This window comes from Spermophilus citellus (genome assembly GCF_964194105.1).
Source record: "Spermophilus citellus genome assembly, chromosome: 15".
NCBI classification, from domain to species: Eukaryota; Metazoa; Chordata; class Mammalia; order Rodentia; family Sciuridae; genus Spermophilus; species Spermophilus citellus.
In genome coordinates, this window is record NC_138195.1 from 45191087 (window position 1) to 45213746 (window position 22660).

General features: G+C 54.7%; 1 protein-coding gene across 1 annotated transcript in view; it reads left to right on the top strand.

The window, feature by feature from the left end:
- The window catches only part of SLC29A3 (solute carrier family 29 member 3), a 34654-nt gene extending 26459 nt beyond the window's left edge, over positions 1-8195 (top strand). Inside the window, exons 5-6 of the mRNA XM_081267145.1 lie at positions 2416-2578; positions 6726-8195. Coding sequence (XP_081123271.1) covers positions 2416-2578; positions 6726-7380 — 818 coding nt within the window. The 3' untranslated portion in view covers positions 7381-8195. The remainder of the gene's footprint in view (positions 1-2415; positions 2579-6725) is intronic.
- Positions 8196-22660: the final 14465 nt, after the last annotated feature.

Below are 22660 nucleotides of genomic sequence, written 5' to 3' on the forward strand. Positions count from 1 at the left end.
CCCATCTGTGAATTCTGGGCGTGTTGGCATCTGAGGAACAATTTATTTGTTTCGAGGGTGTTTTTTTTAAACCTCTCATTTGCATGTATTTCCATAACTGATGAGATAAAAGCAGGGAGTCATGAAGGATGAGCTCCCGGAGGCCTGGTTTGTTGTTGATGATAAAATTGCAAATTCTCCACAAGTTGGTAAGGGAGAGGGGGAATCAATAGGCGGGACGTTAAGATCTCTCCTCCTCCGGGCAGCGGCGGAATGTGGCATCCAACCCCGGTTCTTAGGAAACGTCCAGGTGGGGATTACAGCTTCTCAGGAGTGGGCCCCCTCTTGGCAAAGGGTTTACCCTGTTGTCGATGCTTTGATGTAGAAAGGACGGAAATAACCACAACCTAATTGGGAATGTGAGAGGATTTACTTGGAATTTGGACCCTGTCTGAGTCGGGCACCATTCTGAGCACTTTGCATATAATAATCCTTTCATTCTTCAGGACGGTCCTGAGAGGTGGGTCTAACACCCCCATCAGAAAATGGGGAAAATGGAGGCACAGAGAGGTTCTATGGCTTCGCAAAGGTCACACAGCTAGAAGTAGCAGAGCTGAGACTGGACTGGGATTTGAGGCTCTGGTTCCAAGGTCTGTGGTCTTAGTCACTCTGCAGATTTGGGTATCTGCAGCCCCAGCCCCAACCCCAGGCCCCACCTAGGCTAATGGAATGGATGCTGGGAAAGTTGAGGGAAAGAATTGTCAGCCAAGTGCGGGTGATGCATGCCTGAATTCCAGAGGCTCGGGAGGCTGAGGCAGGAGGACTGCAAGTTCAAAACCAGCCTCAGCAACTAGGTGAGGCCCTAAGCAACTCAGTGAGACCCTGTCTCTGAATAAAATACAAATAGGGCTGGGGATGTGGCTCAGTGGCTAAGCACTGAGTTCAATCCCTGGTAACAAAAAAAAAAAAAAAAGAATTGTCCATTGGGGCTGAGGCCAAGGCCATTCCTCATGTAGAGGCTCTGGCTGAGTGTGGGTGAGGCAGCAATGGGGCATTGGGTGGGCGGGGCCTCTACTGTCCTGCTCCCAGTCTGCCCCACCCAGCAGTGGGCAAAGAGGTGCCCAGTAAGAGCCGCCCGGGGTGGCAGAGCAGCTGGTGCCCACATGGGCCAGCCTGCCCCACCGTTCACGGTCAGCCTCCTTGCCTCTCTGAGAGTCAAAATCCCGACGCCCTAAGGCCAGCAGACACATCCCTTCCACCCAGGGGTGGACACACTCACAGGCATCAGTGTGTGGATAGCAGTGTCCCCTCTTCCATCCATCATCCCCCTCCCACCCTCTGCCGTCTCGGGATGGACAGGACAAGCACTGGCCCCCGCTTTTCGGGCAGAGGGAGGCAGGGGGTGACTTGCCCGTCACACTCCTGCAGCTGACCCCCGCGGCTGGCACAGACTGACTCCCATGGCTGAGGCTCTCGAAGCAAAGGAGGACACACCCTGGCCTCCCAGACACAGCCGAGTGACGAGTGACGTGGCAGGGAAGGGAACTGGCACTTGGTGACAGTTCGCCGTGTGCCGGGCACTTTCTGGGGATCCTCTCGTGTAGCTGTCAAAGCAGCCCGCGGGCATCGCGGTTCCATCTTACAGACAGCAGACCGTGGCCCTGAGAAGTCCTCCTGGCCTCCAGGGTCAGGTCGAGCGAGGCCGAGTCAAGGGCAGATGTGCATCCTGGGCTTGGGGTTCCCTGGGCTTGGGGTCCCTGGGCTCGGGGTTCCCTGGGCTTGGGGTCCCTGGGCTTGGGGTCCAGGGTCGCCCTGCTAGGTCGCGCCACCCGGCACAGGAGAAGCGTTGGGTAGCAGTGAGGGGCATGAGGTGACCTGAGCCAAAGCGCTGGGCGAGGTCCTTCTGTGTGGGGGTGGCTGCCTGCTTGTGGGTGAGTGTGTGAGGCTATGCACATGGGTGTGTGCGTGCGTGTGCTCAGGCCCACGTTCACGTGGGGCGGCCCACAGCTGCCTTTGGGTGGGGGAGATTCCGTGGCAGGAAGGACTGTGCTGGAATGTCCCCCAGACTCTCCCCACTGGCCAAGCACAGAAGAAAGGAGACCCTGAGCTCCCGGGGATTTCTGTCCCTCGGATCTAAACCGTCAGGTCCTCCTGGGAGGGCAGCACAGGAGGAGGTCAGGGCCAGGGGGAAAGCAGGGCTTAGGGGACAGGTGAGGCCAAGTCCAGCACAGAGCAGGGAGCTGGGCCAGGGACGGGGACGAGCCACCCCCTCTGAAACTCGGCAGGACCCCTTCCTGTCTGCCACCACTTGGGGACACTGAGAACAATGGCCTCTTTGACACTGGAGGAATTTTATTTTGGTCTGAGTGGAAAGGGGCCCTGGAGTGCTCCCCTATGTCTTCCCCAAGCGACTCCATGGTCCTCTGCCCCCTGCAGGAGGAGCCATGGGAGGGACCATTAGCGCCGTGGCCTCGCTGGTGGACCTGGCAGCGTCCAGAGACGTGACGGACAGCACCCTGGCCTTCTTCCTGACAGCGGCCGCCTTCCTGGGACTGTGCCTGGGGCTCTACTTGCTGCTGCCCAAGCTGGAGTACTCCAGGTGAGACCCTGTCGTCCGCCCTTCGGTCTTCCTAAGTGGACAGCCTCAGCTCTCCGTGTCTGTGTTCCTCATCATCCGACGGGGTCATCTGTTTTCCTGGGGTTTTTGGTCGTGGGGGCTTGGTCCTCGGTGGAACCCAGGGTGCTTTACCACTGAGCCACACCCCCAGCCCTTTTTTATTTTGAGACAGGGTCTTGCTCAGTTGCTTAGGGCCTCACTAAGTAGCTGAGGCTGGCCTCGAACCTGTGATCCTCCTGCCTCAGCCTCCTGAGTTGCAGGCTTGTCGGTTGCCTTCTTTATTACTTGCACCTACCCCAGGGTGAGCGGGGTCCTCTGTATCCCAAGGTCTCCTGCTGCACCTGGCCTGCAGCAGTCCGTCAGTCAGTTGGTCTGGCCACTGGTGTGAGCTGGCTGCAAGCCACACCCCCAGGCAGCGGGTGTCTGCAGGTTCAGGGACAGGGAAGGAGGGGTAGAAGTGGGGCCTGAGCGACAGTAAGACATCACAGCTCCCGTTCACCCTGCACCCTCTGGGCCAGCAGCGCGCCGGGCCAGCTCAGGGTGCCCACCTGGCTTACGGCTGACACACCGGGTTCCTCTTAGCGTTGCTGTTCTTTATGGTCATTCCCACGTACAGGTGAGACCCAGGGATGGGAGCAGTCAGGGTACTCACCTGGGTCCACAGCCAGCCGTGGCAGAGCAGGGTCTGCAGGTCCCTCCCAGCCTGCACTTCCCACCGCTCACTGCCCCAAGGGTGTCTTTCTGCCCTCAGGATCCCCTTTCATGCCATGAGGGTCTCTCTTTTTTCCTTACTCCAATTCCTCCTCTTCCTTTCTTCCTCCTACCTGCTCTTTAAGAAACCAATCTTGCACACGCCTGTAATCCCAGTGGCTCGGGAGGCTGAGGCAGGATCTCAAGTTCAAAGCCAGCCTCAGCAATTTAGTGAGGCCCTAAGCAACCGAGGGAGACCCCGTCTCTAAATAAAATACAAATTAGGGCTGAGGATGTGCTCAGTGGTCGAGGGCCCCTGAGTTGAATCCCTGGTACCAAAGGAGAAACCAGCCTTTGGCTTTCTCCCGTGTTTTATCCTTTCCAAAACATCTTCTAAGCCCTTTTCTTATCTGACATAGGGAGGCAGGAATTGTCCCCACTTTACAGGTGACAATGCTGAGACCCAGAGGAGGCCAGGTTTCCCTGGGCCCCCACAGAGGGAGCCGGCTGGGCTGCCCTTCCACGGGAACCTATTCTGTGAGGTGGCCTGTGAGCTAAGCAGGTTATGTGCCTATTTTTTTGTTTATTACCAATTCTTCTTCTTCTTTTTCTTCTTATTATTATTACTATTATTACAATTATGATTTTTGTTTGTGAAACTCTGTGGTCATCGTTGATTTTGCCACTTTACACCTGAGGACCTGAGCCCCAGGGAGCTTGCTCGGGTGGCCCACCTGGCGAGCCACCGCAGGCCCTGACCTTGGGCAGTACGGGGAGCCATCCAGCCCTGGTTCGTGGCCTGGAAGGTCTTTCCTCCTGCTTCAGTCCTCCTGCCCCTGGGAGGGTGCCAGCCCCCACCTTCACCAGACCCTCACCCCCAGGGCCGTGGGCTGCCCTCCTCCCTTGAGGTTGCTCACCACCTCAGCTGGCCTCTGAGGCTTCAGGAGGAGAGGACTCAGCCGTGGCGTCCCGCAGTGTCCCAGGCGCAGATCCCTGAGCCCCACTTGCCCTGCTGTGGTTCCTGGGGTCAGGCTGGCTCACTGTCCCCAGTCCCCTCCACTGCCTGGCACCTTGTCCTGCTTTTGAAATCACTTTTGAGACCCTGGATGAACCTGGGCGGAGAGTCCGCGCCCTGACCCTGGTGCTCTGGGTGGCTGTTACCGAAGAGCAGCGACCTCTGGTTCACCTGGGACTTTAGAACCAAACCAGGCAGCCTCGTAGGTCAGCCTGGGCGCCAGTCGCATCTGGGCAGGCGCAGGGCCTCGGAGCTGAGCGTGTGAGGCAGAGCCCCCGGGCCAGGCCGCCTGCACAGACTCCTGCTTCCTTGTTGATGAGAACTCGGGCCCAGCGGCCGGTCTTGTCTAGGCTGGAGCTCACAGACAGGGCTGGCTCCCAGGGCTGCTCCGACTGAACCTGACTGAAAGGAGCCCGTGCTGCGCTCGGGAGGAGGGGTTGGGGAGCCTGTGGGGAGGAGCCCGACCCCAGGAACTTGGCATGCAGCTTCTCAGAGCAGCCTGGAGGCCAGGACCCGGCACGGAGCCAAGAGGGAAGTGGGGCTGTTCCTGTCCCTTCATAGTGATTGGGAAACAGATGGTTCAAGGCCCCGCTCAGCATCACAGGGAAGGACTGGGAGCAGCACTTCCGCCCACTCAGGGGGCAGCTGGAGGCTCCCAGGTTGGGAAGACTGGCAGAGACTTTGAACCCCCCCGAGCTCTGTAAAACCTCCATCTTAGAGGAAGAAACCAAGGCCCAAGGTCACACAGGGGGACGGAAGCAAGGCTGAAACCAAAACCCAGTTGTCACCACGCTGTGGTTTTCCCCAACACATGTGCCCCAAGCCCTTATGTTGGAGCTGTGTTAATACAGTCAGCCTGTTTCCTGGCTTTCAGATACCTGAGGCCAGAGAAGTTAAGGGCTCAGGCAAGGTCACACAGCAAGGCAAACTAACCGAAGCAGAAGTTGAAAAGATTGATGGTATTCAGCACTGAAGATCAGGTGGGGCAGACACTGCTGTAGGGTACTTACTAGTTCTTTCTACCACTCTGTGTAGACTAGAAACAATCACATGTGATCCTTGCTCCAGGGAGCTGTCCCCTGTAGAAGGAGATGCATGATGGCAGCACACTAACAGGATGATTATAGATCATGGTCACATTTTTGAAAAAAGTAAATAGGTACTCACAAAAATTAACAGGTCAGGTGACATAGGGTGGATGATTAGTATTGGGCAGAGATGAATTGGGACTCTTATCTAGAGAGCAGTTTATGGATATCAAGAGAAGTTTCACAGATTCAAACTTTTTTTTTTTTTTTTTTGGTACTAGGGATTGAACCCAGGGACATGTGACCACTGAGCAGACTCCCAGCCCATTTTTAATATTCTATTTAAAGACAGGGTCTCGATGAGTTGCTTAGAGTCTTGCAAGTTTGCTGAGGTTGGCTCTGAACTCGCGATCCTCCTGCCTCAGCCTTCCACCATGCTGGGGTGACAGGTGTGTGCCACTGCACCCGGCAGAGGCAAACTCCCAATCCAGGAATCTTCTGTTCTCGACATCCATCCTGCCAAAGTACTAGGCTACGTGTGCAAGGACTTCAGTATAGGGATGCTCGAGGCAGTGTGACTTGTAGTGAAAAACGGGGGCCAACCTAAACATCCAGGGGAGCAGGACATCATACACGCCTAGGCTGAGCAATGGTGCAGCAGAGAGGGGACCGAGAACCAGGGGTGTCTGTGAAAGGTTGGCCACAAGATCGTGTCCCTTAGGCAGTTATGCATAAGCACTTGGAGTAACAGGCCGCGCGACTTTGGCCGCTGTGCGGCGTTTCTGTGGATGTACTAGGCTGTATATTGTTGCAAAAAGCCTTGCATACAGTTGGAGCCCACTTTAAGTAACTGTGCGTAGGGTGCGGGTTGTGGTTTTTGCAAGTGCATGGGACATTACTGACGAGGTTGCTAACGGTCAGTGGCACTCGGGAGGGGTCAGGTGGGAGAACAGCAGGATTCAACTGTCCTTGCTCTTCTGTGTTATTTGGTGCGTTGCATGAGCCTCTGTTGCTCATAGAATTTAAATTTTCGGGTTTCTGTGTGCTATTTTTTTCTCTATCTCCCTCTCCTCCTCTCCAAAATTCAAAACAAAACAGATGAGCAAGGACAGGAGGAGCCTGTGCTCATCATGTGGTGGTCAGCACTGATTCCCCCTGTCCCTTAAGCACAGCAGCCACCACTGGCTGAGGCCTGGAGCCGGCCTGGTGGGCAGCCTGGGATGGGGGGCCTCCTGTAGCCACTGCATGTACCACATGCGTCATCGAGGGACCCCAGGCTGCAGGGCCTAAGGGTTCTGTCCTGAACACACTGTGCAGACTCCAGGGTCTCTCCCTGGAAAGCCCAGGTGGCCTCTACGGTGGCCCGCTGACCGCACACCTGCCCTCCTCCCCGCAGGTACTATATGAGGCCCATTTGTCCAGCCCGCGTGTTCTCTGGTGAAGAGGCCACACTGCAGGACACCTGCAGCACCCCCCTGGTGGCCCCAGGATCCGGTGGGTCGCACATGCCGCCCCTCCGCCCCATCCTGAAGAAGACCGGCGGCCTGGGCTTCTGTGTGCTCTACCTGTTCCTCATCACCAGCCTCATCTTCCCCGCCGTCTGCACCAACATCGAGTCCCTCCACAAGGACTCGGGCTCCCCGTGGACCACCACGTTCTTCGTGCCCCTCACCACCTTCCTCCTGTACAACTTTGCTGACCTGTGTGGCCGGCAGATCACTGCCTGGGTCCAGGTGCCAGGCCCCAAGAGCAAGGTGCTGCCCGGCCTGGTCCTGCTGCGCTCCTGCCTCGTGCCCCTCTTCGTGTTCTGCAACTACCAGCCCCGCGTCCGCCTGGCCACCGTGGTCTTCCGGTCCGACGTCTACCCCGTGCTCTTCACCTGCCTGCTGGGGCTGAGCAACGGCTACCTCAGCACCCTGGCCCTCATCTGTGGGCCCAAGATCGTGCCCCGGGAGCTGGCCGAGGCCACAGGAGTGGTGATGTCCTTCTACATGTCCATCGGCCTGGTGCTGGGCTCCGCCTGCTCGGCCCTGCTGGTGCACCTCATCTAGGGCGGGCGCGAGGACGTCAGGGCTACCTGAGGCTCGGGGCCCAGCGATGGGCGAGAGGGCCGGCGCTGCCAAGGCGCGGAGGACGGGGCCGGCATCCAGCTTGGCGCAGAGCAGAGCCATTGGCCTCTCCCAGGACGCTGGCCAGCCGTCTCTGCCCCCCGGACCGTGCAAGGAGAGACGCTCCAGACCCTGCAGCAGGACACTCTGAGACGTTGGAAGAGGACACTTGTAAAGAGGGGCTCTCACCGCCTTAGCTGATGGGTCACTCATGGTCAGCTGTGAGCTGTCACCAGGCCACAGCAAGATGGGCGGGGATCCTCGGCCCTCCCTACTCAGCAGAGGTGCTCTGGGGTGGCTGTCTTCAGGCCCAGGACCCAAGCCTGCACTGCCCCTGCCTTTTGTCAGGAGAGAACAGAACCTAGACCCAGAGCCCAGAAGACCCCGGCCGAGCCCCCCTTCCCCGGACTGGGCTCAGCGCGCCCCTGCGCCCGGGACCCAGCAGGTCGGCCTGGGTTCTCCAACAGGGGGGACTGGCCTGGGGGGCCACAGCCTGGATGGGCACAGGGTCTTTCCATGTTAATGTTTACAACATGCCAGGGCCATTGGTTCAAGGGCCCAATAAATACTGGGGTGTTCAGTGTGACCCTTATTGGTGTCCTTGTTAGCCAGGGTCTCGGCAGGAAGCAACGCACTAAGTTTGGGTAATTTGTTATATTGCATATACCTGGGGGGGATTGCTGTGGTTTTTAGTCCTGGGGATGGAACCCAGGGATGCTTTACCACTAAGCCACACCCCCCGCCTTTTTTTTTCAGCCGTTTTCTAATTTCTCATTTCGAGACAGGGTCACGCTGCGTTTCTTCGGGTCTTGCTGAGTTGCCAGGGCTGGCTTGGAATCTGCGGTCCTCCTGCCTCAGCCTTCCCCAGCCTCCGGAGCCTCTGGCATTACCGGGGTGCGCCACCATCCCCAGCCCCAATCCTATTTATTTATTTCTTTTTTTTGAGACAGGGTCCCACCAGGTTGCCTGGTCAGTCCTGGTCTGTCCATGGTGGCCCTCCGGCCGTGGCCCACTGAGTTGCTGGGATCACAGGGGTGTGTCACACGCCCCGGGAGACGTGGGCTTATTTTAAGATCAGGCAAGGGAATCCTGAGGGTTGTGGGGGGGTCTCCAAGAACTAATAACAGCAGCCGGGCAGGAGCCAGTCCTTCTAGGACCTAGAAATGTAACCTCGATCTGGGGTGAAGAGGGACGCGCGCAGCCCCCTGTAACCGGCAGGAGGCAGCTGAAGCCACCAGCTCCCTGCCTTCCTCCCCTCTCCTCCACGCCCCTGTGGACCCACTCAGAGGTGGGAGCAGGCGGGGAGAGGGCGGCGGGGCTGGAAGATGCTAGCCCGGGCTCAGGGCTTGCAGTGACTGGGCCATTGGCACTTGGCTTTTGCATTCATAGGTTTGCTGTTTACGACTGTCACCAGGGCCCTGGCACTCTGGTGGGCAAAATTCAGTGTTGCTTTGTTCTGGTTTGGTACGGGTGTTTGTGTACTTCGAGGTTGTTCCAAAAATGACCAGCAAAGCCGGGCACCGTGGCGCACGCCTGTAATCCCAGCCACCCGGGAGGCTGAGGAGGGAGGATGGCAAGTTCAAGGCCAGCCTCAGCAACTAATCGAGGCCCCCAGCAAGTTAGTGAGCCCCTGTCTCTAAATAAAAAATAAAAGGGCTCAGGATGTGGCTCAGTGGTTAAGTGCCCCTGGGTTCAAAACCTGGCACAAAAACATAATTTTAGAAAAAGACAACCAGCCCTGCTCCGCTGCCCCCATGGGAGGTGACTGTGATCCTCGTCCTTCGCGACACATTCCATGAAGAGCCACTCTGGCCTTTCCGGTCCGTTGCAGATGCCCACAAGGCTGTTTCTTGGGGAAGGAGATGGGTTGGGGATCAGGGAGACGGGGACCTGGTGAGAAGCTGGCACCCGCGTGTGCGCGAGCCCTCTCTGGAGAAGCGCAGGCCGCGGTGTCCTGCCGACTCCTGATTAAGCTGGGAAGCCATCTTCCTAATCCACCCGGTGGCAGCGGCTTAAGTCCCATCCTCTCAGTCGGGTTCACAATCCCTCTCCAGGGCCAGGGAATGGAAGCCAGACCCCTTGGAAGGTTTTCTAAATTTGGTACCTAGAAAAAAAAAATCCTAGTACCATCCCGGCCTCCACAGGAGGCCACCACCACTGTGGGTGGCTTGGGACGTCGCCTCCCTGGGGACCCCGTCTCTCTAGGACCCCTCTCTGCCTCAGGTGCTTCAGAGGTGGGCAGTGTAAACAGCCTCTCTCGGCTCTGGATGGGGACCACCCTGGAGCCAACCAGAGGGAGCAGCATCAGAGACGTGGTTTCTTGTTGGCATGGAGCCAAATGGGGAGAAGGTAGCAGCTGCCATGAAGCAGCACCAAGATGAGGGACAAGATCAGTGCCCACCTCGTGGGCAGAGAAGCCGGGGCAGCTGCATGGTGGAAGCATCTCCTTTGTGACTCACCTGGGCAGGACTCTGTGAGCCACTGTCCACCCGCCTTAGCCGACTCTTGTGGACCAAGACACAGGCCCACAGCCACTCAGCACCCTCTGTGCTGCTCTTGTTCTGGAAAGAGCCCCGTGTCCCCCGCCTGGGTCTCGAATGCCTCACCCCTGACAGCCTCCCTCCTGCAGCACTGGCCCCTGCCCACTTCCGGAAGCGGAACGAGGGCAGAATATTCTAAGCTGCATTCACAGGTGTTCATCTGGAGTCTCTGGGTGGGATGCGGGATTCGTGGACCCCCGAGATCTCAAGCAGAAGTGTATGCTCTTCCCCTGGGAGAGGAAGAAGCCCTGGCTTTCATCAGATCATCAAAGGGACCCACCTTGTAAGAAGGCATCGGAGCCCTCGGTGCCAAGCTACAGACCCTGTGCAACGTAGAGGCTGCCCCGGACAGTGCTCAAGAACCAGGTGTGTGATTTTGAACCCAGACTTTCCTATCAGTCAGTGACTTGGTGCGAGTCCTTTGCCTCTGCCTCTGTCTCTCTGTCTTGTACTAGGAACTTAATCCAGGGGTGCTTTACCCCTGAGCCACATCCCCAGCCCTTTTTCACTTAAGAGACAGGGTCTCATTGAGTTGCTTAGGGCCTAAGTGGCTGAGGCTGGCTTTGAACTCGCAATCCTCCTGCCCCAGCCTCCCGATGGGCAATCTCTTAACCTCCAGTTTCCTTGTATGTAAAGGGGGAAAACAGTGCCTGTCCTCACGGGGTCCTTGTGATCCAATGAGTTAATCTACATAGAGCACCCCATCCAGGCTAGAGGGCTGCTGTCCTCCCCACGAGGATGACAGGGCTGGGTGCTCCTCAGCACTTTGTCCATGAGGAAGAATGACAGTGATAATAACCCAGATCCAGAGCCTCTGCCTGCAAATGTGGCAGGTCCTGCTGACCCACCGTCAGGTGAGAGCATGGCAGAGAGGAAGCCCGCACACTTTCAGAGGAGGAAAGGTGTCCGTGATTGATTGATTGATTGCAGTACAGGGGACTGAGCCCAGGGGCCCTCTACCACAGAGCTACATCCTCAGCCCTTTTTATTATTTTGACACAGGGTCTCCCTCAGTTGCCCAGACGAGCCTTGAACTTTCCATCTTCCTGCCTCAAGCTCAGCAGTAGCTAGATCACAGGTATGCGTGTGCCACGGGCCGGACTTGAGGATAGGCTTTGGAGAAGCGGGAGAGTAAACCAGATGCACCCAGGGTCAGTCCTGGGCAAGGAGGGAGATGCAGGAGATGGTCTTGGGTATGAGTCAGAAGCCGCACATCTTAAGGGCCTGGTGCACTGGCCTCTGAGCGTCTGTCCCGAGGCACTCCTCGAGTCCCGCTGACTAATTTGATGTGTGGAGAAACACAGGAGCTGCCTCCTATTGAGTCAAGTGTATGAATGCAGAATCTTACTTAATCCAATCACACTCCAGCAAGTATCACTGACCCCAGAACTGAGACGTAGGCCCACAGCTGGACGCGGCAGAGCTGAGCGTCAAATCCAGTCTGCCCGCCTCTGGGACTCCTTGCCATTACCACCACGCTGGTGTGCATCACGGTCCCCAGGAACACTGGGTAGATGGCAGAGGGCTGAATCCACCCCACCTCCCACTCCCTGGAGTCTGTGATCCCAGGGGTCTGGGGTGGGGCCAGTCCTTGCATCTCTGATAAGTTCCCAGGTGGTGCTGAATCTGCCCATCTGAATCCCACTTCCAGGAGACACTGAGGAGGGGTGTCAGGAGCTCACACCTGGCTTGGGGAGACTGTGAGGCTTTATCTGCTCCTGTTCCAGCTGAGGGCTCAGGGCCGCAGAGTCTTCAAAGGGGGTGAAGCCTGTGGCCGCTCCCTCGTCCTTCCTTAAACACCATCAAAGACTCAGGGCAGCCTGGGCACAGGGAGCGCCAGCCGCATCCCCTCCACCAGCCCCCAAGGGCGGTGCCCAGAGACTCTGCTCTTGGGTTGCCCCTTTCCCATCTGCTTCCTTCAGCTGAGACCTTCTCCATAAATATTCAGGAGGAGTGGGGAGGAAGGGGGAGTTCCAGGGGCAAGTCAGCGAGGAGCTGGTGGAGCTGTGGTCTCACCTCCTGGCAGGCATGTGTGGAGCTGGGGAGTGGGGGGGCGGGTGCCGAGCCTCCTGCCAGGGCTGGGGTCACACTTCCTACCTGTTCTCTGGAGCTCATTAGCTGCTAAGGTGATGTTCACTGTTTTTCATTTTGCTGAGTCTTTGCTGAGACTCAAAAAGGGAAATGAGCCGTTACCAAACAGCAACTTTTTGAAACAGAAACTGAGCAGACTGCAGTTTCTAATAATGTTGGTGAGCTAGGAATGCAGAAGTCTGGCCTTGCTTTATCATCGTTATCTTTCCAGAGAGTGTGTCTGGGGCCTGCCTTCTGCTTACAGAGCTCCCAGAGAAGGGAAGGAGGGTTGAGGTTAAGGAGGGAAAGGGAATATGTAGGACAAAGGGGACATGACAGCCTGCAGCACATGAACTTTTCCCCTTCTGGACCTTACTCCAGGTACCTGGGACACCTGAATTCTTTGCCCAGATGGCCTCAAACAGGTAATGAGGGCCGAGGCAGGCCTTGCCCCAAGTGCAGGTGTTCAAGGCACTCTCAGGCACAAGGGGTGGCTGTTGCACGTGGTGCAGGTCAGGATGTATGGGTTGGGGTGTCTACATGTGCATGGGAGATGTCTCCAGATGTGGGACTGAGCCAAACTCAGAGAATACAACAACCTTCCAGGTTGATATAAAGCTATGTGTGTCAAGGAAGAAAGCATGTATTTCAAGTGTGTCACTGGGTGTATAAATCACCTATGGAGACACGGGGTATAAGGGCTTCATTTGTACTCTTGTCCTGGGCCCATCAGAGTTCTTTTTCATTACCTAAAGTTTGAATTCCCCTTCCTTGGAGTCAAAGCTCTCCATCTGCACCTCTCCTCCTGTTTCCCTCCCCTCTCTTCCTAAGCATCCACATTAGGAACCGCAGACAGGATTAGGAGAGATCAGTAGGGGCTGCAGCACTTTCTTCAATCCCTTAGCCATATCGTGTCCTCTAGGGACATGCAGGACAGGCCATAAGCGGGGACCATGCATTCACCCTGAGCCATGGCTGGTCTCCTTTTTGTCTCCCGGTGGACTCTGGGTTACAACTCCGTCCTGCTGCCACTGTGAAAATCCCTGAGACACGAGGCTAGATGGTTCTGTGAGAAGTCATGAGCTCCATCTTGGTGTCTGTGTTTGGAAGAGTTGGGGTGGCAGGGAGCAGGCCCTGGGAGCCCAGATATTTGTTCAGGGAACAACTACGGGAAGAGCGGTGCTGCCTGTCCTCATCTCCATCTTGGAAGAATGTTGTTAGTTGGCACAAGGGAAAAATCAGTGGGTGAAAGGTGGCAGCCTGCAGTGTCATCACCATGATTTGGGGACCCTTCTGATCTCCTGCCTCTTCCTTGGCTGCTCATGGTGTCATCATCCACATTTTGTTACATGTGACACCCTTGCCCACTGTCTCTGTCCTACCCACACATACTGTGGCAGTCTAGAGACTCTAATCCAGAAGTGAGCTGCCGTCTCTGGGAGTTCAGCCCCTCTTACCCCAGAAAGTCAGCCAGGAACACTTGCTCCACTTGCTTCCTTGGGGCCTGGGAACATGCAGTAGTAGTTGGCCAATAGCTTTTGGCGCACACCAAATTCTGGTGACCAGTTCCACCTGTGCTTGAGCGGGAAGCTTGTGGTGGATCAACGAGGACAGATCTCCTGCTCCCCACCTGTCCCACAGGCCCTAAGAGAATCAGAGCAAATACTGGAGAATGGACAGCTCCAGCCATCTGGCCACTGTTTTTCCAAGTGTGGACAGTGAAGTCCTGGTACTGTGCTAGGCAACTTCCGGTGCCAGGCAGAGTGTTAAGCACAGAATCTCAGCATGTGGATATTCTTCCTTTTCAGTTCTTTCAACGCTGATTACCCAGGGGAGAAATTTTCAGCTTAGCACCTGAATTTGCTAACACCTTGATAAAACTGGGCATTCTCTCTTTTTAATAAGAGATCAGGCCTTACTTCAAGGTCTTGCCTGCTAGAATTGAAAACAATGCTGTAATCTGTATTTCTTCCTTACCTTCTATTTATAACAGTTTTCCAAAAAAATGATGTCATATGGGTTTTTTAAAAAGTAAATGTCAAGCTAGGCATGGTGGTGCACTCCTGCAATCCCAGCAGCTCAGGAGGCTGAGGCAGGAAGATTGTAAATTCAAAGCCAGTCTCAGCAACTTAGTCAGGCCCCATTTCTAAATGGGAAACAAACAAACAAACAAAAAGGGCTGAGGATGTGGTCATTGGTTAAGTGCCCCTAGGTTCAATCTGGTACAAAGGAAAAAAAAAAGGAAATATCAGTAAAGCAATTGAGTTAAAATATTCAGTTTAAAAAATACAGGTGGTTCTTTGGGATCACAAATATTCAAGTTTATCATGAGAATGACGTGTTCACATTTAGAATGCAGACTGGGGCTAGGGCTTTAGCTCAGTGGCAGAGCACCTGCCTAGCATGTATGAGGCATGGGGTTCGATCCTCAGCACCACATGAAAAAAATAAACAAATAAAATAAAGGCTAGCCTGCCACTCTGGTTTTGAGGATAGACAGCTGATATATATATATATATATATATATATATATATATATATATACACATACATACATATATATATTTACTTTTAAAAAATTAAAAGTAAATTGTAGTTATAGATGTATAGATGGACAGAATGCCTTTATTTTATGGAATGATGGACAGAATGCCTTTATTCCTTTATGGAATCCCCTCAGCAGAGTTCCTCTTTCCTGGTTGACGTTTTCACTATTTCCATTTTATCCAAGCAAAGTAAGAACTTCTAGGATTACTGATTATCCCCTTTAAATTTGGAGCCATTTTAAAATTTAGTCGCTATTTTTTCAGAAGTGAAGGGCTTCACCCATGGAGCTAGTTGAAACTGTAAGACAGGACAGGAAGGGGTAAAAATAGAAGTGGAGAGAAGTTTAAGAAGGAAGTAGAGAACATAAGCCAAAGCAGTGTGAATATTTTTAAGAACCTGAAACTCTGGGGAGTGGGAGGAACAAATTCCAGGTTGTCCCTTTCCTAAGTGAACAGAGCACTGTATCCCTGAGAACTTGCTGACCAAAGCCACTCTTAGATACGATTATTACTTTTTATACCTACTACGATGATCGGCCCATTAATTTCACCTGGGCAGTTAGTAGGTGCAGGGTTCCGGGCTAGGACCTGACGTCCTCTCCTCCATCCTCAAAAGAAGGCTCTAAGCTACATGGACTCTGGAGATGAGCGACCTAGCAATGGAAATCTGTGCGGCTGTGTGAGTCAGGCCAAATTAAAATCTTCCCTGAACCTCATCCTGCCATCTGTAAAATGGCATAATGTAAGCAACCAATAACAATGCCTCTTATTAGTCACTATAGGTATTTTCATTGTGCCCAAGGTTAGAGTTGAACCAGGCTGTGGGTGCTCCTCTCCAGGCTCAAGGCCCAGAATCAGAGTAGCGCGGCCTGGGCAGCGGGGTGGGGCTCAGGCCGCCGGGCACATGAGGACGCTGCTGCTTGGCCACTCCCGGGCCTCCATAGGTCTCCCAAGAACTCTGGCCGGCGGCCCCCAGGGCGGTGACACACCGACAGAGGTCGTCCCCCTGGGGGACGCGCGGCCACACCGGGATCTGCTCCGCCCGCACGGACCCCACAGCTCAGGCTTAGCCGCCGCCCGGCAGCTCAACCCACACAAGCTAGCGCGACTTCCGGAGGCCGCGGGGCATGCCGGGAGCCTGGCCTCGCAGCCAATCCCCGCGCAGGGGCCAGCGGGGGTTACCCGGCAACGGGGCAGACGCCGAGTGAGGGGCGGGACCAGTAGGGCAGGGAGCACGGGTGTGGAAGGGGGAATGCGTGGCGAGACGACCTGCCAATTCCGGGGGTGGCTGTCTTTTCTGGCTCCCGTTCCTTCACTCCTACCTGGACTTGAGGACTGAGATCTTTAAGACAAATGAAAAAATAAGGGGTCCATCCCTAGTCCGGGGGCAGGGGCGGGGCTTACCATGGGAGCAAATAAAGATAAACGTTTGATGAGTGATTCCTGTGGGTCTGGCTCTTTACCAGGAGCGTTTCATTTGATCCTCATCTGATTTTTGAAACATTTTTGTTTTGTAGTTATAGGTGGATAGAATGGCTTTACTTTTATTTTTATGTGGTGTTAAGGATCGAACCGAGTGCCTCACATGTGTAGGCAAGCACTCTGCCACTGAGCTACAGCCCCAGCCCCTCATCTGATTTTGTAAGGAAAGTATGATTACTGTCCTCATTTTGAAAACAAGTTAGTGGAAATTTAAATATATTAAGCATCTTAGCCAAACTACCTCCACTCCAAGGTGGCAGAACTGGAATTTGAAATTGAATATTCTTAAACCCAGGTGGTGTGTGTTCTTAATGAGTTGAGCAGTAGATACTCCTTTTTCAATTCAGCAAACCTAAGTGTTCCTGCTAGGCCCCATGGGCAGCAAATCCAAATTTTATGGGGTTTGGAACTTAGATAATTTCAAGGGCCTTTTTCAGAGAAAAGGCTAAAATTTGCAAATATAAAATTAAGTACAAAAAAGAATACTTATTTAGAATGTTGAGAACAACATTTTTTGTTGTTGTTTACAAAGATAAATGATCATTTAAACACACTGCTAGGGCCCCTACACAAAGGCATCTCTGACCCTCAGCTTCCCTCAAAGCCCTTCAATCTTAGGTCAAAACTTCTTGCAGCCTTCCTTATATTACCTCACCCCATCCCGTATCCCAGCCAAAGGGCCTTTCTTCTAGGAAGCCCCTAGCAAGGGGTGAGAGGACTTCCTGGTTGTGGGGGCAAGATTGGCCTGCCAGGAGAGGAAACTTGAGAGCCAGAGAGTTATAATGCCCTTGGAATACGTCATAAAGTACTGATGGACAAGCAGTTGTGGCCTAAGTAGCCAGATCTTCTCACCTCTCAGGTGGGATCCTGCTGAGTCACACCCATACAGTGGTTCTGACAGGAAGGGACATCTGGTCCTAGCCCACAGTAATTTGCATCACTTGGAATTTGCTAGATATGCAAATTATCAGCTGGCTCCCACCCAGCACTCACTGCATCAGAAATTCTGAGGGGTGGGGCCCATCCTTTGGAAGTCTGATGCACTTTCAGTATTGGAGAGCCAATGCCCCATTGCATAAAGCCCAGAGCTGAAGCTCTGGCTCTCTACCATGGTAACCTGCTCAACAACACACCTTTGGGGGTCTCCTTCGTTTCCTAGTTTCACTCCCTCACTCTTCAACTGGGGCTTCCTGGGATCACCTCCAAAACACTCCTTGCACTTGAACCCTTGCCTCCATCTGCTTCTGGGGAACATCTTGGAGAACACAGGGGAGGGGTCATTGCTCAACCAGGAGAACAGTGGCTGTAAGAAGTGAGCTCTGCTTGATGTTTGGCTTTTATTTGGCTTTGTTCATTTTTACTGTGCATTGATGGAGGCGGGGGCTTGCTTCCTACAAGGACACGGGTTGGGGCTGTCAGAGGCTGCCCAAAGGGTTAACACAGGCTGGCCTGAGGCAGAGGGCATCATCCTTAGCAGTGAGAGCAGGGACCAGCCACATTTGTTCTCTTGTCATTCCTGCTTTTTTAGGGGGTAAACAGGAGCACTAGGGAGGGGTGTTACAGGCTGTGCCCTGTGGAAAAATCCAGAGTGCACACTGTGGATATTGCTGGTGGGGCTCCTGAGCCGAGAGCCTCCCTCTCCCAGAGCCTGAGGTCCTTTACCCAGAGCTCCCCACGGCCCATCTCAGCACCCCTCAGCCCCCAGCGTGTGCCCAAGCAGTGCCAATTTGCCCAGCTCTGGACCCCTTCCCTTACAAATCCCACCAAACTGCAGCCGAGGGCACTGCTGGGAGGGGGGGCGCTTACCCTGCACTCCATCCTCTCTCTGTGTGAAGGCCCAAAGTCACGTGGCTCTGCACATTTCTAGGAGACAACAGCCCTCCTTGTCACCTGCCCTTATGCCCTGGAGAGGAATGGCCCTGACTCCTCTGGCCCTCAGCTCTGTGGTTTGAGGTCCCAGCAATAGGCCTTGTTAAGGATCCTCTCCCCTCACCTCCCGCCTTTCAGGAATGGTGGCTGTATCAACAGGTAGGGCTGATGGGGGTGACACTGACAGGATCACAAGCCTCCATCTTTGGCTCTGCTGCTGGCTTCGGGTGAGTCCTTTCACACCCTTTACAACCTAGTTTTTCTCAGCCTTAGAGTGTGAGTCCTGCTCCTTCCCCCTGAGGCTGTTTTAAGGATGCTGTGCTCAGGGCAGTAAGTAACACACACACCTGTCACAGGCAGGAGCTGGGTAGGGCCTCCTCCGGCTCCTGCCATCACTACTGAAGTGGGAACTTGGGTGCTGGTGTTGGGTGCCCTAGGACTCTCATCTGTCAGAGCCTGCTGGTGGTGCCCCTCTCCGCAGGACACTGTCACACTGCCCTTGACGGAGGGGAAGACAGAAAGGGTTACACTTGTTATACCATTTACTTTTCCTTTGTGGTCCTTACCATGAGTGGTAGTTATTTATCTGCCTTTGGTTTTTATAAAAACCTCTTTTTATGGAAAATGTCACGCATTTATTAAAAAATAACAGAACAGCACCGTGGATTCCATGTACCTGTCGCTGGCTTCAGGGATGATCCACTCAGGGCTGCCCTCCCGTAGGCCACCCCGAAGCCCTCCACTCTGTTAATCGAGGCATCATGTCACGGCATCTGTAAATATCTTGGTATGAGTCACTAAGAGATGAGAGTGCTTCTGTAAGACAGAGCCACAAGTACATGTTATAAATACGTTTGTCCAAACCCAAAGAACGAACGCCACCCAGAGGGAACCCTCACGGGAACTGGGGGCGCTGGGTGACAATGATGTCTCCATGTAGCTCCATCAATTGCAATAAATGTGCCATTTTGATGGGGGATGTTGATGATGGGGACACCATGTGTAGGGGGGCAGGAGCTATACGCTAAAATGTGTTTTCAATTTTTCTGTAAATCTAAAACTACTCTAAAAATAGTCTTTACAAATAAATACTGTTATTTTAAAAATTAACAATAGTTCCTTGATACGTGATTCTTTGTTTTGTTTTTGGTACCAGGGATTGAACCCACGGGCACTTAACCGCTGAGCCACATCCCCAGCCCTGTTTGTATTTTATTTAGAGACAGGGTCTCGTTGAGTTGTTTAGGGTCTCACTAAGTTACTGAGGCTGACTTTGAACTTGTGATCCTCCTGCTTCAGCCTCCAGAGCCCCTGGGATCACAGACCTATGTGTCCTGACACCCAGCTCCTGATGTGTGATTATGGTTACGTGTCTCCTCCCGGGGCTGGGAGCTTGGTGAGAGCTGCTCTCCGCTGCATTCCCAGCGCCACCCCCTCCCACACTTGGTACCTGCAGGCCCTCATCAGTACTCAGTGGATGGATAGGTGAATGGGGGGGGGGAGGTGAGGAGCTGAGGGCTCACTCTGTCCTGTGTCTGTGGGTCTGTCCCTTCCACACTGGGGCCCCGACTGTTGCCTCACAGGTCCTCGAAGTCACTCCCCTTCTTCCGCGTGAGCAGCTCCGGAGAGCTACCAGCCTTTCCCAGTCTCTCCCCCCACCAACCCACATCTGCATAGATGGGCAGCAAGTCACTAATCCTCACCCGATGGTGGCTGCCACCCCCCTGTGCAGCTAATTCCACCTTCCCACTTAATCACCATACTTAGCGCTTTCAATGAGGGCTTTCATCTTCAGAGGCCTGCGCAGGCATTAGCTGATTACTGTAATCTGTCGACTCCCAAGGCATCAGCCAGGATGGCGGAGGAGGGCCCAGAGCTTCCCTTCCGCTCGCGGAGACTCAGTTTCCTCACCTGTCACACGGGGCAGCTGGCAGGGTAGTGTAGGGAGGGAATCAAATGAAGTCTGCGCAGCGCCTGGTGCTGTCTCCGGACACCCGATGAGCACCAGCCACGAGCATCTCTTCCCCATATGGTCCAAAGGTGGACTCAGTGGAGAGCCCAGCGGAGCTGGACCTGAACCGGGCTTCTTCCACTGAAGTTTTCTGAGGCTCAGTTTTCTCATCTCTAAATCGGGGATGCTGGTGCCAGCCCCAGAGTTTGCTGAAGGGTGAAATGACGTGGTGCGTGTATGTGATGTGGGGGGCACAGGCAGGGGTGGCCTAGAGCCAGGGGAGGCAGGGGAAGTAGAGGGAGGCTGAGGTGTCCTTGGGGAAGGTGCAGTTCCTTCTTTTCGCCTTTGCTGAGGTGTTGAGTGAAGACAGATGCCCACTATGTCCCCGTGACCTCCCCAATAGGTGAACAAGGGGAGGAGCCTGGGGAGGGGCAGATGGTCAGAACGTCTGAAAAGGATGTGTCCCTGCTCTCAAAGGGACAGCTCTGTTGATAGGAGAGTGTCAGATTCTTCACCTCACAAATGGAGGGAGGAAATGGGCCAGGGATTGTACCCACATTTCACAGATGAGGAAACTGAGTCTGGGCGATAAACAGAGGCCTGCAAATGTCAGAAGCAGGAGCAGATGCTTACATTGCCCTCTGGGGTTAGGAGGGGGGTCGGGGGAGGGAGTTGGGCCTCTGCTCAGCTGGAATAATAGTTCTTTCTGAGATCTTCTAAAGCTACAGGTGTTCTACCTGCCCCTCTTTCCTCTCCCAGTGCCAGGTGTTGGGCTGTGTATCCCGGTGAACCTGTTTTTCGTTACTGAGAATTTCACTGTCAGGGCAGCCATGAACAGTGACTGTCGTTGTGCACTGGGGAACTGCGGGGAATTGATACCATTTACCACATCCCCACCATGAAGGCAGAGGCAACCCCAGGAGGAAGGAGGAGCCCCCTCCATTCCAATGCACTGGCTGGGTCTGGGTTAGGAGCGCTGTTCCAGGAACCAGGGCTTTTGGGCACTGCCTGGACTGGTGCAGGTGGGCAGGGTGCAAATTCAGGAGGCCGATCTGGATCTTTCTTAGGGAGAACGGTAGGAAAGCCATGGAAACTGAGCCCATGTTTCAAATTTCAGGAGGTCGAGGAAAGGGAGCAAGACCCTGAGCTAGGAACTTCATGTATGGTAGAACTCATAAGTTTAATCTTTTTTGTGTGTGATTGTGTGATGCTGGGGATTGGTCGAATGACCTTGTGCATGTGAGGCAAGCACACTAACAACTGAGCTATAGCCCCAGCCCTAATCCTTGTTTAAAAACAGGTTTTTAAAATATCTATTTTTTATAAAAGTATTAATATGTGCATTACAGGGAACAGAAAAACACAAGAAGCAAAGACAATTCATCCAGCCCCGAGCAGCTTAGTTAGATGTGACTTAATCTTGATAATACAACTCTGGAAGGCAGCATCCACCCGTTTTACAGATACGCTAACTGGGGCAACAAGGTTAATTAACTCAAGAAGGAAGTGGCGCCGCTGGGATTCAAACTCAGGCCAGACGCAGGCCTGGTCCCTAACTGTAACCTGCCTTTTACCAGGGAGGAAGCTGAGGCCTGGGGCAGTGACTGCCCCAGAGTCACACTGACACCTAGTGGCCTGGCAAGACTGAACCCAGGAGTCCGGACCGGACCCATACAAGGTTTTTAATTAATACTTGTAATAGAAACACGACTAAAGAGAGACCCGGGAGTTCTGGGAAAAGGGGGCAGAGGTAGAACCACGGCGAAGTGGTTGGTGCAGGAGCTGCCCCTGAGCCCGCCCTCCCAAGCCCCGCCCTCCCAAGCCCCGCCCTCCCAAGCCCCGCCCTCCCAAGCCCCGCCCTCCCAAGCCCCGCCCTCCAAAGCCCCGCCCTCCAAAGCCCCGCCCTCCAAAGCCCCGCCCTCCAAAGCCCCGCCCTCCAAAGCCCCGCCCTCCAAAGCCCCGCCCTCCAAAGCCCCGCCCTCCAAAGCCCCGCCCTCCAAAGCCCCGCCCTCCAAAGCCCCGCCCTCCAAAGCCCCGCCCTCCAAAGCCCCGCCCTCCAAAGCCCCGCCCCAAGCCCCGCCTCCCAAAGCCCCGCCTCCCAAAGCCCCGCCTCCCAAAGCCCCGCCTCCCAAAGCCCCGCCTCCCAAAGCCCCGCCTCCCAAAGCCCCGCCTCCCAAAGCCCCGCCTCCCAAGCCCCGCCTCCCAAGCCCCGCCTCCCAAGCCCCGCCTCCCAAGCCCCGCCTCCCAAGCCCCGCCCACCCACGCGGAAGTGAGGCGCCGCTCCGCTCTCGGCCTCTAGGTGGCGCCCGCACTGCAGATCTGGACGGGGCGGGGGCGGGAATCGCCCTGCGGGAATTTTCCCTCCCAGGCCCAGGCCCAGGCTGCGGCAGGTGGTCTGTCCTCAGGGTTCTCCGAATGCCTCTAGAAGACGGCTCCCTCCCAAGGTCATCTTTGCCTAGCTTGGTCAGCAAAGGGTGGGCAGGGCCTGGACTGAGAACTCAAGCCTCATTTCCTCCTCCCTGGCGGTGCTCTCTGCAGGGCCCTGGGTGAGAGTCTCCAGCTACCTCTCAGCTGTTTGACCTTGATCAGTTTACTCACCCTCTTTATGATTACCTGTCCCCACTAAGCTCATTACTCACCCTCTGTGGACTGGGCACTTCCTTGGAGATGACAGAGAAGAGTGTTTAAGTAGAAACTTCCAAGCCTCATGATCTGGGTTCAAATCCTTGCCTCTGCCACTTCCTGGTGGCCTAGGTCAAGTTCCT